Here is a 12883-nt window from a genome sequence, read left to right as displayed (position 1 = left end):
TGAAGAACCTAATTTAAAAAATCACATCCTATGGATTAACAACATGCATATTTGTACTGCTTAAGAGTATAGTATTTAGTTATCAACTCTTTAAGAAAGGACATTTGGAATCATTCATCACAAACATCTGCATGCAATTTAATTTTTCACAATGGACTCTCTAGAAAATCAGTGAGTGTTCATGCTATGGGTCAACCAATATTCTGTGTGGATTGAGAAGAAAAATGTGTCTGTTAGCTTATAACCATGTTAAGGCAAAAGTATACATTGTACATATGCATATTCAAATATAAGATTTTTTTAAACTAGAATCATGCAAATTTTAGCTCTGCTTTTTCTAGAAGTCCATTTTTTTTCCAACACACATTATCAGGCATTTTTGGATATGGAATGTTCAGTGGTTAACTGTAACTGATATATTGTATCTACTTTACTTTTGAAGTGAAGTCCATCACTGGGCATGTTTTGTATGAAGGTCAAAGGAGATAGTTTTTCCATGAATTATCTTCTATCTTAAATAACCCATATTTTTTCCATGAATTATCTTCTACCTTAAATAACCCATATCTACTGAATCCATATGTGCTTTTAAAAAGTTCTAATGAAAGAATATTCTTCTAAATAAGGTTTGATTAGGATTTGGGGAGGAATCTCACTTCTTGTGAGAAGAACTGAAATATTTACAATGTTTCTGTGTTGTTTAGGACAGGCCTAGTTAGATGAACTACAGGAAAGGAATTGTATGAACTGGTGCTATATGCTGTATACTCTCTGATAAAGTTGAATTTTCTAATTAACTTTTACATGTTTTTTATCTTACTCTCATATCAGAAATTTTATAAGAACAGGGACTCTTCTTGTATTGTAGAAGAGCCCATGCATTTAATTGGCACCTAATTAGATGTTTGTCTAATTTTTGAAGTGAATGAATGACAGATAACTGTTCAAAGATCAGTGTGGTGAAAAAAACTCATATAAGCCTCAAAAATCAACACCTAATAAAAAGATTTAAAGGTACAGTGGATGTTGATCCCCAGATGAGGTGAATCAAAATTATTTGGGGAACTTTTAAAAAAATATCAAGTATCATGCCCAAATATAGATTTCTTGGAATCAAATCTTGGAGATGATCACAGAGGAAGAAATGATGGCAATGATTCCCTCTACTGCGTCTCCCCACCAGATGATTCTGGATGTAGCCAATTGGGCAAGAGTCTGTGTAAGCATTTGGGAAGTACTATAAAATGGAACATGTACTGGTTGAAGACTCAAGAAACTTGGGTTCTAATCATACCTCTGCCACTTAATTATCTGGGACAAATCCCTTAACCTTGACAAATTTTAATCTTAATGAACGGCTTCATTTCTACAGAATTCCTCCAGTGACTTATACCTAATATGTAATAATTCTTTTATCCTTCATGACTTCCTAAAGCAAACCTCTAATAGAGGAGTAAATAAGCAATAAGATGATTCAATAAAATAGAAAATTAAGCCATATCCACAAATAAAAATTCCTAGTCTAGGACTGAACTGTATGTTGTACCAAAAATGTATGCACGTGTATACAAGTTTTTATATGTGTCCATCAGCTAGGTTATATCCATCAATGATCAACAAATTAGAAAACTCTGTGGCTGCACATTGGTTCTTACCATTCCAAAATATGCTATCTCCAAAAAATATCTACCCTTAAACATTAGTACAAGAGATTGTCAAAAGCATAATTTATTATCTTCCCAGTCTTAGCAAGCACCATTATGATGTTGTAATAGTTCCTCATAATCAGAGAATAGAAGTGTCTAAATCAGCAAAAATATTAATTTCCTGATCATTGGTTTTAGTCATTGCATATACATATGTACATAGAGCTACATACCCACATTTAGTAGTACTTAACCAAAGTGCTTAATGTCTGGAACAAAAGAGAAGCTCGAGAAATATTTGTTGAATTAACAAAAGAAGCAAGGAAAAAAGGAAGGAAGAATGAGAGATAGACAGAAAAAGCTGAGCTTATTTTAATGAAGACAATGAAGTTTTCCAAGTCAGTGGGTACCACGTGATCCATTTCCATTAGCTTATGAATCTTCCATAGGAATTTTGTTGGGGCATGTGGACTTCCCTTGAATGTGAAAAAACAAGACATTTAGCAGAAAAACTTTCAGAATCGATTCTGAAAGGAAGAGCTCACCTTTTTTAGAGCAGAGGCTTTCATTGACTGGTTTTCCCTCTTCGTTGACATCTATTTTCATCCAGCTGTGGAGGTACTTTCTGCCCTTCTTGACCACTACCCTGAAGCCTTGTTTCTTGAGAAAGAGAGAGGCATTTTTCACCTCAAGGAACCCTTCCGTCTCATAGCAAGTCCATCGAGGTGCCCGGGAGCAGGGGGCAAAGATGGCGGATCGGGAAGGGCCACCAGAAGAATCAGAGATGCCCAGGCACAGAGCAGATTTAACATGAAGGAGCTTTCCATCCTCAGTCCACATCCACTGCTGGTTCTGGCTGGTCCCATTGCACAAGTCCATGACCACTCTCTCATTTTTGAAAAGGCACTGTTGTTTCTGGACATGGACAATCTGAAACCCCTCTGGAAGATGAGAAGCTCATCAAGTACTACGTAGCAAATCATAAGGCCCACCAGGAAACAAAAACAACCCACCCGCAAATCAGCCAGGTCAAAATATGAGGTTTACTTATCTTTTGCAATTGCTATCATTTCAAGTGACTATTCCCAGATTCAACACATGTGATTTAAAATCCCAAAGCAGACAATGTCGAAATGTCACACTTAGCTCCCTTTCTTTTCCTTTCACATGGCTTAGGGAAGAAAATACACCCCCACTGAAATAATGAAAGGAAGCTTGGAAAAGAAACAAAACCATCCAAAGAGTATGGTGCGATATTTTAGCCCAAATAATTAAATATGTTAAAGTTATAAAAAACCCAGTTCCTGTTTTAACCATTTCACTCCTTCCACCTCACCTCCATCCCCCACTCTAAAAAAGCAACCCTTTTTCAAACCTTAAATTACTATTGCAATAAGTGTTAGTATACAAATGGACTAGTTTGAACATAAGTTTTAAAAATTGGATATATTTATCCACAAATAAAATCTCTCATTCCTCTTAGCACACCCTCCTAGCTAATAGCAACCAAATGAAAGTATTAATTATCACAAACTAATTTTTTTATAATCCTAGGGAGAAGCATTTCTCTATTTTGTGACAGTATCTACAGTCTTCCTTCAAATGCTAATAGATTAAAAAAATCACCTCTTCTCCATGTAAGGAAACTAAATACCCAATTGTTAAACATCAGGATTAAAAAATGAGATATTCAGGCTCAAAAACCATTTTCAAGGTGCTTTTCCTTAATTTTCTCAGCTCGCCCATGAAAATATTCAGACGTTCCAAATAACAACTTCCAAATAAAACACACCACAGTTCCCCAACCCCCTTTAAATCATATTTCTTATATTTTCTTTCTTTAACACAAAGGAAACAAAACTAGAGCCTGACAGGGAAAAAGCATGGAGATGCCACAGACTGTTACATAATGATACATTCTTCCCCCCTCAGGGTTGCTTTACTCTCTGCTGTAAGGATGCCATTTCAGGAGCTGCCTGAGGCATTTGGAAGACACAAGAGAAGGCCATTTATTTTCTTTTGGAGAGAAATCTCAACTGTGTGGGCATGGCAGGCTCTTTTTATTCCCCCTCCTCATTGTCTTTGGCTAAACTGCCATGGAGACCCGGCTCCATTTCCGCCTTGTTTCAGACACTTTTCAAAGGACAGAGACTCCACTGCAGGCTGTTGGAGAAATGCCTCAGGAAACTGAGGCAGACCCACTCACCTGAGTTCCCGAAGATGAAGCAGGTAAGAATCGCCACGTAAAATTCAGCCTCCATTTTCCACTTAACGACTGTTCATGCTTCGCTTGGAGGAAAAAAAAAATCTCCCAGATAAGAGAAGCAAAGACTAGGAAGGAAATGTGCCTTCATGGTGGGGGGAAAAGTCAGTGACGAGCACTTCCTCCTATTGAATTGTTTGGGGGAAGTTTTACACCAGTTGTCCTTTTCTGTTTCCTTAGAAAGAAGGGATTATGATCGCCTCTCTTTTTTTATGTAGAAAATATTCCAGCCTTCAGGAGCAGAATAAAACTTGTAAGTTTTCTTCTACCATCCCTGTGGCACATGACTACTTAAGCTCAAGAAGGAAGAAAGGAATTGTAATCTTAGGTAACTGAATGTTCCTACATTACATCTCTTCAGGTGATGTGATTCTGCTGAACAAACAGAAATCGTGTAATTTATGAGAGTCTGCGACAAGTGATACAAAGACATAAACATGTACTGTTTGTATAGTGATAGCTGGGAGCCTATCGAGGAAAACCACATAATGATAGCACTTCTAGATCATTATCTCTCAAGTGTTGACAATACTACAGTTTGAAATAGCCATCTCCACTGGGGAGAGGCAAACTAAAATTAAACCCATCCCACTATCGACTTCAGGCTTTCCCCAAAAGATAATGGTCTCTCTTCAAATAGGAAAAAAGAAGTCCATGCCTTACTCAACATTTAGTATTAAGAGTAGTTTATTGGCAGTAGGAAACAAAGTCAACATTAAATGCATTAGCTGCATTAAAAATTCATATTTGAGCAGAACATCTAGTGTTTGCTGAGTGTAGTTTTTTTTTTTTTTTTAAGCTTTATTTGTCTCTTGAGGATTAAATCCTTTCAGAGATTTAAGGATATCCATGGCAGCATCCTTTTAAAGAACCTCTGGAAATGAGACAGGTTACATCATTCCCAAAGGCATCTGCCTTTTGCTGGGAGAGAGATTTCAGGTAGACAGCATATTCAAAAATTCTTTCTTAGTAAAAGAGAGACAAGTATTTAAAATTCTTAACACATCATAGTTGCTACAAATTTGTTTTTCCCTTTGAAAGTAAAATGACTCACAATGTAGAAATACAGTGGGTAGAATTCTGGAGCAGAAACCACCTCTATGCCCAATAGTAGAGAGTAAATACATATACACCCAATGACAATCATTGTGCTCTGTAATTGATTGGTACTAGGTACTGATAAATACACATTTAATAGATAATATTTTCAAGACACATTTCCATATAAAATAGTTACTGCTTCTGATTTTTTTTTTTCAAAAACAAGGACTTATTTGTTAAAAATCCATTTTCAATCACAACTTTAGCGGCAAGATTCTGGTAACTGAGAAAGGAATTAGCACTTAAAACAGGAACAGTTTAACAGCTGACAGTCCATTCACAAGACAGAGTTTTTGCAAACATAAAAGCATCTAAACACACAATAATAATTTCTTCAGCAGCTCTTCAAGTCGTCATCTGATGACATAAATTTCATACATATATTCTGTGTGGCAGGTAGTCAATACAGACAAAACAAAAGCCTCCTTAGCTGTGTGAGAAATCAATCATACCTCCATCAGCAAAGGACCTTCAAAATAATTTCGGGGATGCTTACAAATGCATTCATATACACAAGAGGCTGGCAATCTTGAATATGTTGCCATCTTCCACAATCCATGCCCCAGCTTGGCTTCACATCTTCTCTTTGCTTCCACTGCAGGAAGCTCCTTCCAGAAGCCTCAAGTGGGTAATTGACTAATCACCCCTAGAGAGCGATGGTCTGGTAAGTCTTCAGAGAATCACTGGACAGTTTCTGCCGCAAGTCTGCTCTCGTACAGGCACAGAGCGTGATGCACAAATTCATACTGCTCACTGGTTTGGACCATTCCACCCCTGCAAGGAAGAGATAATATAATAATTTATTGCTAACGTCCCACAGTCTCAAGAAACTCAGCGACCACACCCAAACGCAGGTGTTAGCCTAAAGACACACAGAACAGTTGGCCTGGTGATTCTCTTGTTACCTCTCTTACCTACGTCCAGATGACCCAACTGGTGAATTTAATATGCTAATGTATATAAAGGGATTAACACAGTGCCTAGTACACAGTAGGCATTTGATTAATTTTACCAACATATTGTCACTGGAGAGGCAGTACAGCCTCATGGTTAGGTACTTGGACTTTGGAACCAGACTGAGTTCAAATCCCTCCTATGCCAAATCTTAGTTGTGTGATCTTGGCCAAGTTCCTTAAAACCCTTTGTGTCTCAGTTCCCTCCTCTGTTAAAGTGGGAGAATAACAGCACCTGTTTCATGGGATTGTTTTGAGGGTTAAATAAATTCATGTATCTGGAGTGTTAGTATTACTTCTCGGGTGCCTTATCATTCATTTTATACAGATTTATGCACTTGGATTAAAATTGATTGATGTAGGTTTACTAAACACAACTCAACTGTGAAATGTTGCTCTTTCTACGGAGTAAAAAAACTACCTTGGAATGGTTTATTTGAGTATGTTATGTGGAAGCAACCTTTGGGGGTGGTGTGCCGAGTATCTAAACACAATAGCAGATACTATGTATAAAATAGACAACCAATGAGAACATACTGTATAGCACGGGGAACTCTACTTAATGCACTGTGGTGACCTAAATGGGAAGGAAATCAAAAAACGAGGGGATGTATGTATACGTATAGCTGATTCACTTTGCTGTACAGTAGAAACTAACACAACATTGTAAAACAACTATATCCCAATAAAAATTAATGAAAAAAACCCACAATAGCAGGTAGGTCCTTATATGAGTTGGAAAGAGAATTGGTTCTTGCTTTATTCGCTTTGTCATTTTCATTATCATCCCTAGATACCTGATGGTTTTTTTTTTTTTTTTTTTGCGGTACGTGGGTCTCTCACTGTTGTGGCCTCTCCCGTTGCAGGGCACAGGCTCCAGACGCGCAGGCTCAGTGGCCAGGGATCACGGGCCCAGCCGCTCCACGGCACGTGGGATCTTCCCGGACCGGGGCACGAACCCGTGTCCCCTGCATCGGCAGGCGGACTCTAAACCACTGCGCCACCAGGGAAGCCCAATACCTTATGTTTCAGCTTAGTAGAAGGTATCTGACTTCATGAGAAGTAATGATGCTTCTCGTTATACTTTTATACATAAAATAGCTATATGGCATTTTGTTTTTTTGATAACGGTTCTTTTACGTGGCAAAGCTACTGATAGCTGTGTAAACGTTATATTTTTTCTGCTCACTGAATAACTACATCCCTATTAGTAACTATTTGAAGTCTTATCATCTTCATAACTCTACAACCAATGCTACAACCAATTTTAAACTTATGTTTTAGCTAGTTCTTCCTAGTGGCTGTTGTTACCATTCGAAATAATTATTTTGAGGCCTTTGAGCTCTTCAACTTAAAAAACGAAATATACTGCCTCACTGTAGTGTGATTTCTAGTTAATGGTAATAACTAAAACTGGGCTTGTACCTATGTTTACTTGCCCACCTCTATAAACACAAGCTCACAAGATACTAAAGCAGTAAGATTTCACCCTTTTAAACTAAGCAGTGATATTAAGTTAGTAACACTTCACCCTTCAAGACGACACTAAATTGGTCGACATAATGCCCAAATGATGTATTTGGCAAGAAATAAAAAGGTAAATATACGTTTTTTGGTGACTGCAACTTATTGGCAGAAATATTTCATCGGTCCTCTTCCCTAGAACTGCACATTTTGTTGTACTGAAGGCAACTTTCTGGCCAAAGTGTTCCTTGATCCTAAGTTGACAACAGGAATGGCCAACTGAGGATGTGGTGACTTTTCCTCTTCTTAGCTGATGACATCTGGGCACACCTAAAAACAGCAGGTGTCCGGAATATGCTGGCTTTGACTGTGAAGCTTGGGAGATCCAGCCACGGTAAATATTGAGGCGGCTCCAGGGAGCTGAGAGGTGCCTCCCTTCCTCTGGCATCCTCACAGCTCATTAGTCCCCCTCCTTGAGCTGCAGATGGTATGTGGAGCCTTATATGTGCTCCGTCTCACGGACTCTGGTCTGTGAACTTCTTCCCACCATTTACTTCACACTGAGGCAAGATTTTCCCCTGATTGTATGTTCTGGTGAACACTGGTATTTACATGTCCAACGGGTGAATGAATGAAGGCACAGTCTAGGTTTTAATTACCATTTTACCCCAGATAGGTTAGCAGTGTATTTTAATGCTTGGAGGATACTTACTATGACATTCTGTTAACTAAGTCAATGTTGTTTCTGCCAGCGAAGTTGGAGAAGACGGGGAAATGAACTCATTAGTTGTAGGCTAGCAAAATTCTTGTGGGTCTCAAGGCTTAAGGAAGGTATAGGAAAAGTTAAGTTACTTCCCACTTGTTTTGAAAAATAAAAGGGAGAGCATTGACATCAGAGGGATCCTCTGAGATCATGTATTCCAACTGCCAACAAAATGTTGTCTTTCCAAAAGGGAGCAGTCTACATGGTAGATGGTCAGCTAGTTTCTGCTGGAGTGCTCAGGCTTTGCCAAGGTTGGCAGGGAAACTTCTGAAGACATCAGAACGAATCTGCCCCTCTCTAACTTTCACCCGCCCCATTGGTCCAACTGAAATAACCCCCAAAAACCTTAAGGTTCCTCTTATAGTCACACAATAGTCTCTAAATGCTGGAAAACAACCATCAAAGTCCCGTAATCTTTTCTTCTCTAGACTAAACATCCTGTGGTCACTCAATATTTCTATGCAGGCTGGTTTCCCTGTCACTCACCAATCTAGTCTCCCCTTTCTACAGGCTGTTTTTATCAAATATGACCTTCTTAGAGTGTTGTGTCTACTCCCAATGAGATCCAGTCAGTGGGAATATTTTCCCCCTTGAACTCCACGTTATAGACCAATGAGTTTGCATCTACAGGTGCCCTGGGTGGAAAGATCCCACAGTGCCTATCTAGTGCCTGGTGCTTTGCAAGCATTTTAGGATAGTAAGTGAAGCTTTGGGTTAATGAAAAAGTCCACAGGATTTTTTTGAATGTGAAAATTACAGCTCTCTTCCATCCTGTACTTATGCTACTGAGTTTTTTCAAACTAAATGCAGAACTTTTTGTTTATTCCTATTAACTTCAACTTGTTGGTTTCAGCACAAAGTTCTTATTTACTGATATCACTATTTCTACCATTCAGTGTATTAGCCTCTATTTCTCACCCCCAGATTGGTGTCTCCCAGATAGTTAACAAGCATGCCCTATGTTTTTTTATCGGTCATTTATAAGGTAGTAGAGAAAGACAGGGCTAAGATAGGGTCTTTATTATAAGTAATTTGATATCGTGTGATGTACTGTCTAATCCCATTCCAAAATTATGTCTAACTAGGTTTTAGATCCTTTAAGAGCAGGCATGATGTTATAGTCTTTGCATATTTGCAAAAGTGAAAAGCACTTACTAGTCCTAAGTAAACACCTGTCAAGTAAGTTACCCAGGCCATGCTGTCTCACGTTATACGAAAACATATAAACTCCAGACTAAAAGAAGGCAAGGGACATCCCAGAATGCATTAACTGGAGGCTGACTCAAAATCAGGAACTCATTACACTCATCTTTTAAAATATTAAATTTCCAATTGAATATATTGGTATGTAGAATTCTCTGTTGATCTTTGTAAGAACTTGAATTCTAGGATTACCCTGCAGATTTTATTCTGTTATGGGACAAATACAGTCTTCTTTAGGCTGGCCAGAGTGAAAAATACTCAAGAAGCTAATATAGTGCCTATATACAAAATACATTTATGGAATAAATAAACAACGTGAGATTAATCATGAACCCTCAAGAGAGCCCTGTACTGATTCAGCCTCCAGGAGACCTCTGACTTGGACTGCAGGTACCTTTCAGGTCAGACAGGGCTCCATGGACTTGCTGAGGCCTGGATCTATAAGTTCCTAAGCAAGCTGGTCTTCGAAGGTAAGAAGCAGGGATGCTCTTTTTATTACTTTAAAAGGCATTATCCAACTCCCTTTTAAAGAGCAGGCACTAAATAGTCTTTGACCTCCAACAGATCATAGTTTAAACTTGACCAAAGTTAAGATTTTAAAAGATTTCCATGGTGATCAAGATGCTGCTTCAGTGGAGAAAAGTTGTCATCAGTCGCTGACATCACCACCATTACCTAGTACATTATATTAAAGCATTGTCTTCTCATTGGAGAATCCTCTTTGGGCACAAGTCTTTTCCCAGGGGGTATAATGCATTAAGCTACAATATCTACTGCCAAACAGCAATCAGATTATCAAAAAAGGGTGAGGTCATATAAAAGCAGGGCAAGGCAACCCAGTTAGCTGTGAGAGTCACTGTGAGTTTGAAAAGGCACTTAGAATGCCAAAGCATCACGTTCATTACCAGTAGGGACCAAAGTGTGTTAAGAGGTTAAAAGGCACCATACACTGTTGTCAAGACAAATCCTGTCACTACCACTTACTAGCTGCTTTACCCTTATTACATAATCTTTGCAGTGCTGTTCTCTCATCTGCAACATGATGAGGTATTCAAAGAGTACCTGCCTCATAGCACTGTTGTGAACTATAAATGGAACAGTCCATTTAAACTGTTTATTAGCACATAGCTAAGCACGTGCAGGTACCATAGTGCTAACTGTTTTTATTACTATTACTCTTTGGTGCTATCTGGTCAAACAGGACTAGTTGGAAGGCTCTGGGATGAGTCCTCTGAGGACCTTGTAGAACTAAGAGCACACCTAGCAGAGGACAGCTCTGCCATATTGCTCAGGTTGGGCAAGCCAAGATGGAAAGATCCCAATATGTTTCTAAATATTAACCAGCCTAGAAGTCACCTACAGTGGAGGTAGATGACCTAGTGGCAAGAAGTGGACTTGGAGTCTGACAGAGTCAAGTTTGAATCCTTGCTTTTGAACCTATCAGCTATAGGATTTTGAACAAATCATTTGTTCCTCCCAGCTGGGTTTTCCTGACCTATAAAATGACATCAATGACAAACCTCATCAAGATTGTGAGGATTAAATGAGTCAGAGCCTATCAATGTCTAGCCAAAGGCTATTCACAGAATTCCCAGGAGCCCAGGGTTCTACAGTGGTGCCTGTAGTGGAGAAGGAGGGTGGGCCTTTAGGACTGGCTTCTAATCACAGTTTTGACCAGGGCAGCAGTTCTCCTTTTTACAGTTTTTCTTTTTCTTTCTCTCTTTCTTTCTTTCTTCCTTTCTTCCTTCCTTCTTTTCTTTTCTTTTCTTTTCTTTCTTTCTTTCTTTCTCTTTTTCTTTCTTTCTTTCTTTCTTTCTTTCTTTCTTTCTTTCTTTCTTTCTTTCTTTCTTTTTCTTTTCTTCCTTCCTTCCTTCCTTCCTTCCTTTCCTTCTTTCTTTTATTAATTATTGTTAATGGTTTTCCATATTGGTGTTTTGTAGAAGATTTTGTCTTCCCAATGTTTTGTTTCCTGTTGTTCACTAAAAAAAAGTTTAAAAACCACTGGCCTGGCAAACGGTGTTTATCTAATAAAGTTTCACTTTTTGCAAGGTTTAAATGAGATAATCCATAAAATGCTTAGCACAGTGGCATTTAGAGTACTAAATAAATGCCACGTGTTCTATTTCTTATTCTGTTGGTAAATGCTTAGTTAACATAAGCCCTTAGGGTGATCATGCATCTGGTCTGCTTGGGATAGTCCTGATTTACTCCTGTAAATGTTGTAATTTTTTTTTTTTTTTTTTTTTTTTTTTTGCGGTACACGGGCCTCTCACTGTTGTGGCCTCTCTTGTTGCAGAGCACAGGCTCCGGACACGCAGGTTCAGGGGCCATGGCTCACGGGCCCAGCCGCTCCGCGGCATGTGGGATCTTCCCGCACCAGGGCACGAACCCGTGTCCCCTGCATCGGCAGGTGGACTCTCAACCACTGCGCCACCAGGAAAGCCCAATGGTGTAATTATTAATAAAGCCCCATTTCACTCTCAGAAGTGCCTGGGTTTGGATGACATATTATTTGTTCACCCTAATTCTGCCCCATTTCATGCTTTGGAAGAAAGTCACTTCTTTTACTGCAGAAATGGTGTTGGGTGCAAGGCTCTGATTTCTTTGTGGCCACAGAATATGAACAGTGTGTATGGCCAGGCCAGAGAGGATTCAGATATACTGCCCTTCCAGAAATGCCAGATAGCACATGTCACCTTAGCCCCGTCGAACAAAAAAGTCAGTGTCTTCTCGGACGCTCTGCAGAAAAGCACATAGCTTTGTCAGCTGAGGGTAAACTCAGGTTACAAGAGAAAAAACTATATATTTTTTCACCTTCGCTACTGGGAGGGTGTGTTGAAAAAACCCCCTCCAGATGCCCAGGAGAGAGATTTGGTTTTTAACATGTTAAAATTGTGACCTTTTGTGACTATTAACTCACACGTACAAAGAGCAACAAGCCTTTCCTGCTGCACCGCCCAGAGCGTATCCGGTCTAATCAGTAGACAGAAGAAATGCTGCAGCGGTGACTCACTTCTGGGCTAACAATGGAACTTACGCTCCTTGGCTTTTTATTATTTTTGAATCTGGAATTCTTTTGGTAAAGTTTGGTACAGTAAATTTAGAACAAAAGTTGTGGATGTTAATGTGCCTCATGGGTCTGATAGCTTGGGCATGAGTCAAACAAGGCTAACGTCTGGGGCTGAACTTGGGGTGTCTCAGACAGACATCTTCCCTGTGTCTATATACCATGTCATTTCAAGGACGAAGAACTTAAACATTTTGATTGTTTCTGACCAGGTGTTTTGAATATAGATACTTTTTTCTACAAAGTATTTGTAGGGCATAAAAGCCAACACAAGTCAAATGATAATTCAATGTACTAGCATACCTTGAGTTCCATTTTTTTTTTTTTCCTGAAAACTAGCCAATCTTCTTCTGAACACCCAGGTTAACACTCAATTGACTCCTAGCTGAGAAGAAGGAAAAGGTCGTCCTGACAACCACTTGG

At 39.0% G+C, this 12883-nt stretch overlaps 2 protein-coding genes across 9 annotated transcripts in view; both read right to left on the bottom strand.

Moving 5' to 3' along the window:
* The window catches only part of PTPRB (protein tyrosine phosphatase receptor type B), a 117113-nt gene extending 113105 nt beyond the window's left edge, over positions 1-4008 (bottom strand). For all 3 annotated transcript variants that reach the window (XR_012324601.1, XM_019918603.2, XM_073789227.1), the window contains exons 1-2: positions 3853-4008; positions 2192-2587 (exon numbers count right to left, since the gene is read on the bottom strand). Coding sequence is in view for 2 of the 3 variants with exons in the window: in XM_019918603.2 (XP_019774162.1) it covers positions 2192-2587; positions 3853-3907 (451 nt within the window). In the remaining variant the exon portion in view is untranslated. The remainder of the gene's footprint in view (positions 1-2191; positions 2588-3852) is intronic.
* A 681-nt stretch (positions 4009-4689) lies between these two features.
* PTPRR (protein tyrosine phosphatase receptor type R) overlaps positions 4690-12883 on the bottom strand; it is a 259427-nt gene continuing 251233 nt past the window's right edge. For all 6 annotated transcript variants that reach the window (XM_073789229.1, XM_073789231.1, XM_073789230.1 and 3 more), the window contains one exon: positions 4690-5784. In XM_073789229.1, coding sequence (XP_073645330.1) covers positions 5691-5784 — 94 coding nt within the window. In that variant the 3' untranslated portion in view covers positions 4690-5690. The remainder of the gene's footprint in view (positions 5785-12883) is intronic.

This window comes from Tursiops truncatus, chromosome 11, assembly GCF_011762595.2.
Source record: "Tursiops truncatus isolate mTurTru1 chromosome 11, mTurTru1.mat.Y, whole genome shotgun sequence".
NCBI classification, from domain to species: Eukaryota; Metazoa; Chordata; class Mammalia; order Artiodactyla; family Delphinidae; genus Tursiops; species Tursiops truncatus.
This window is presented reverse-complemented; position numbering and strand designations above follow the sequence as displayed.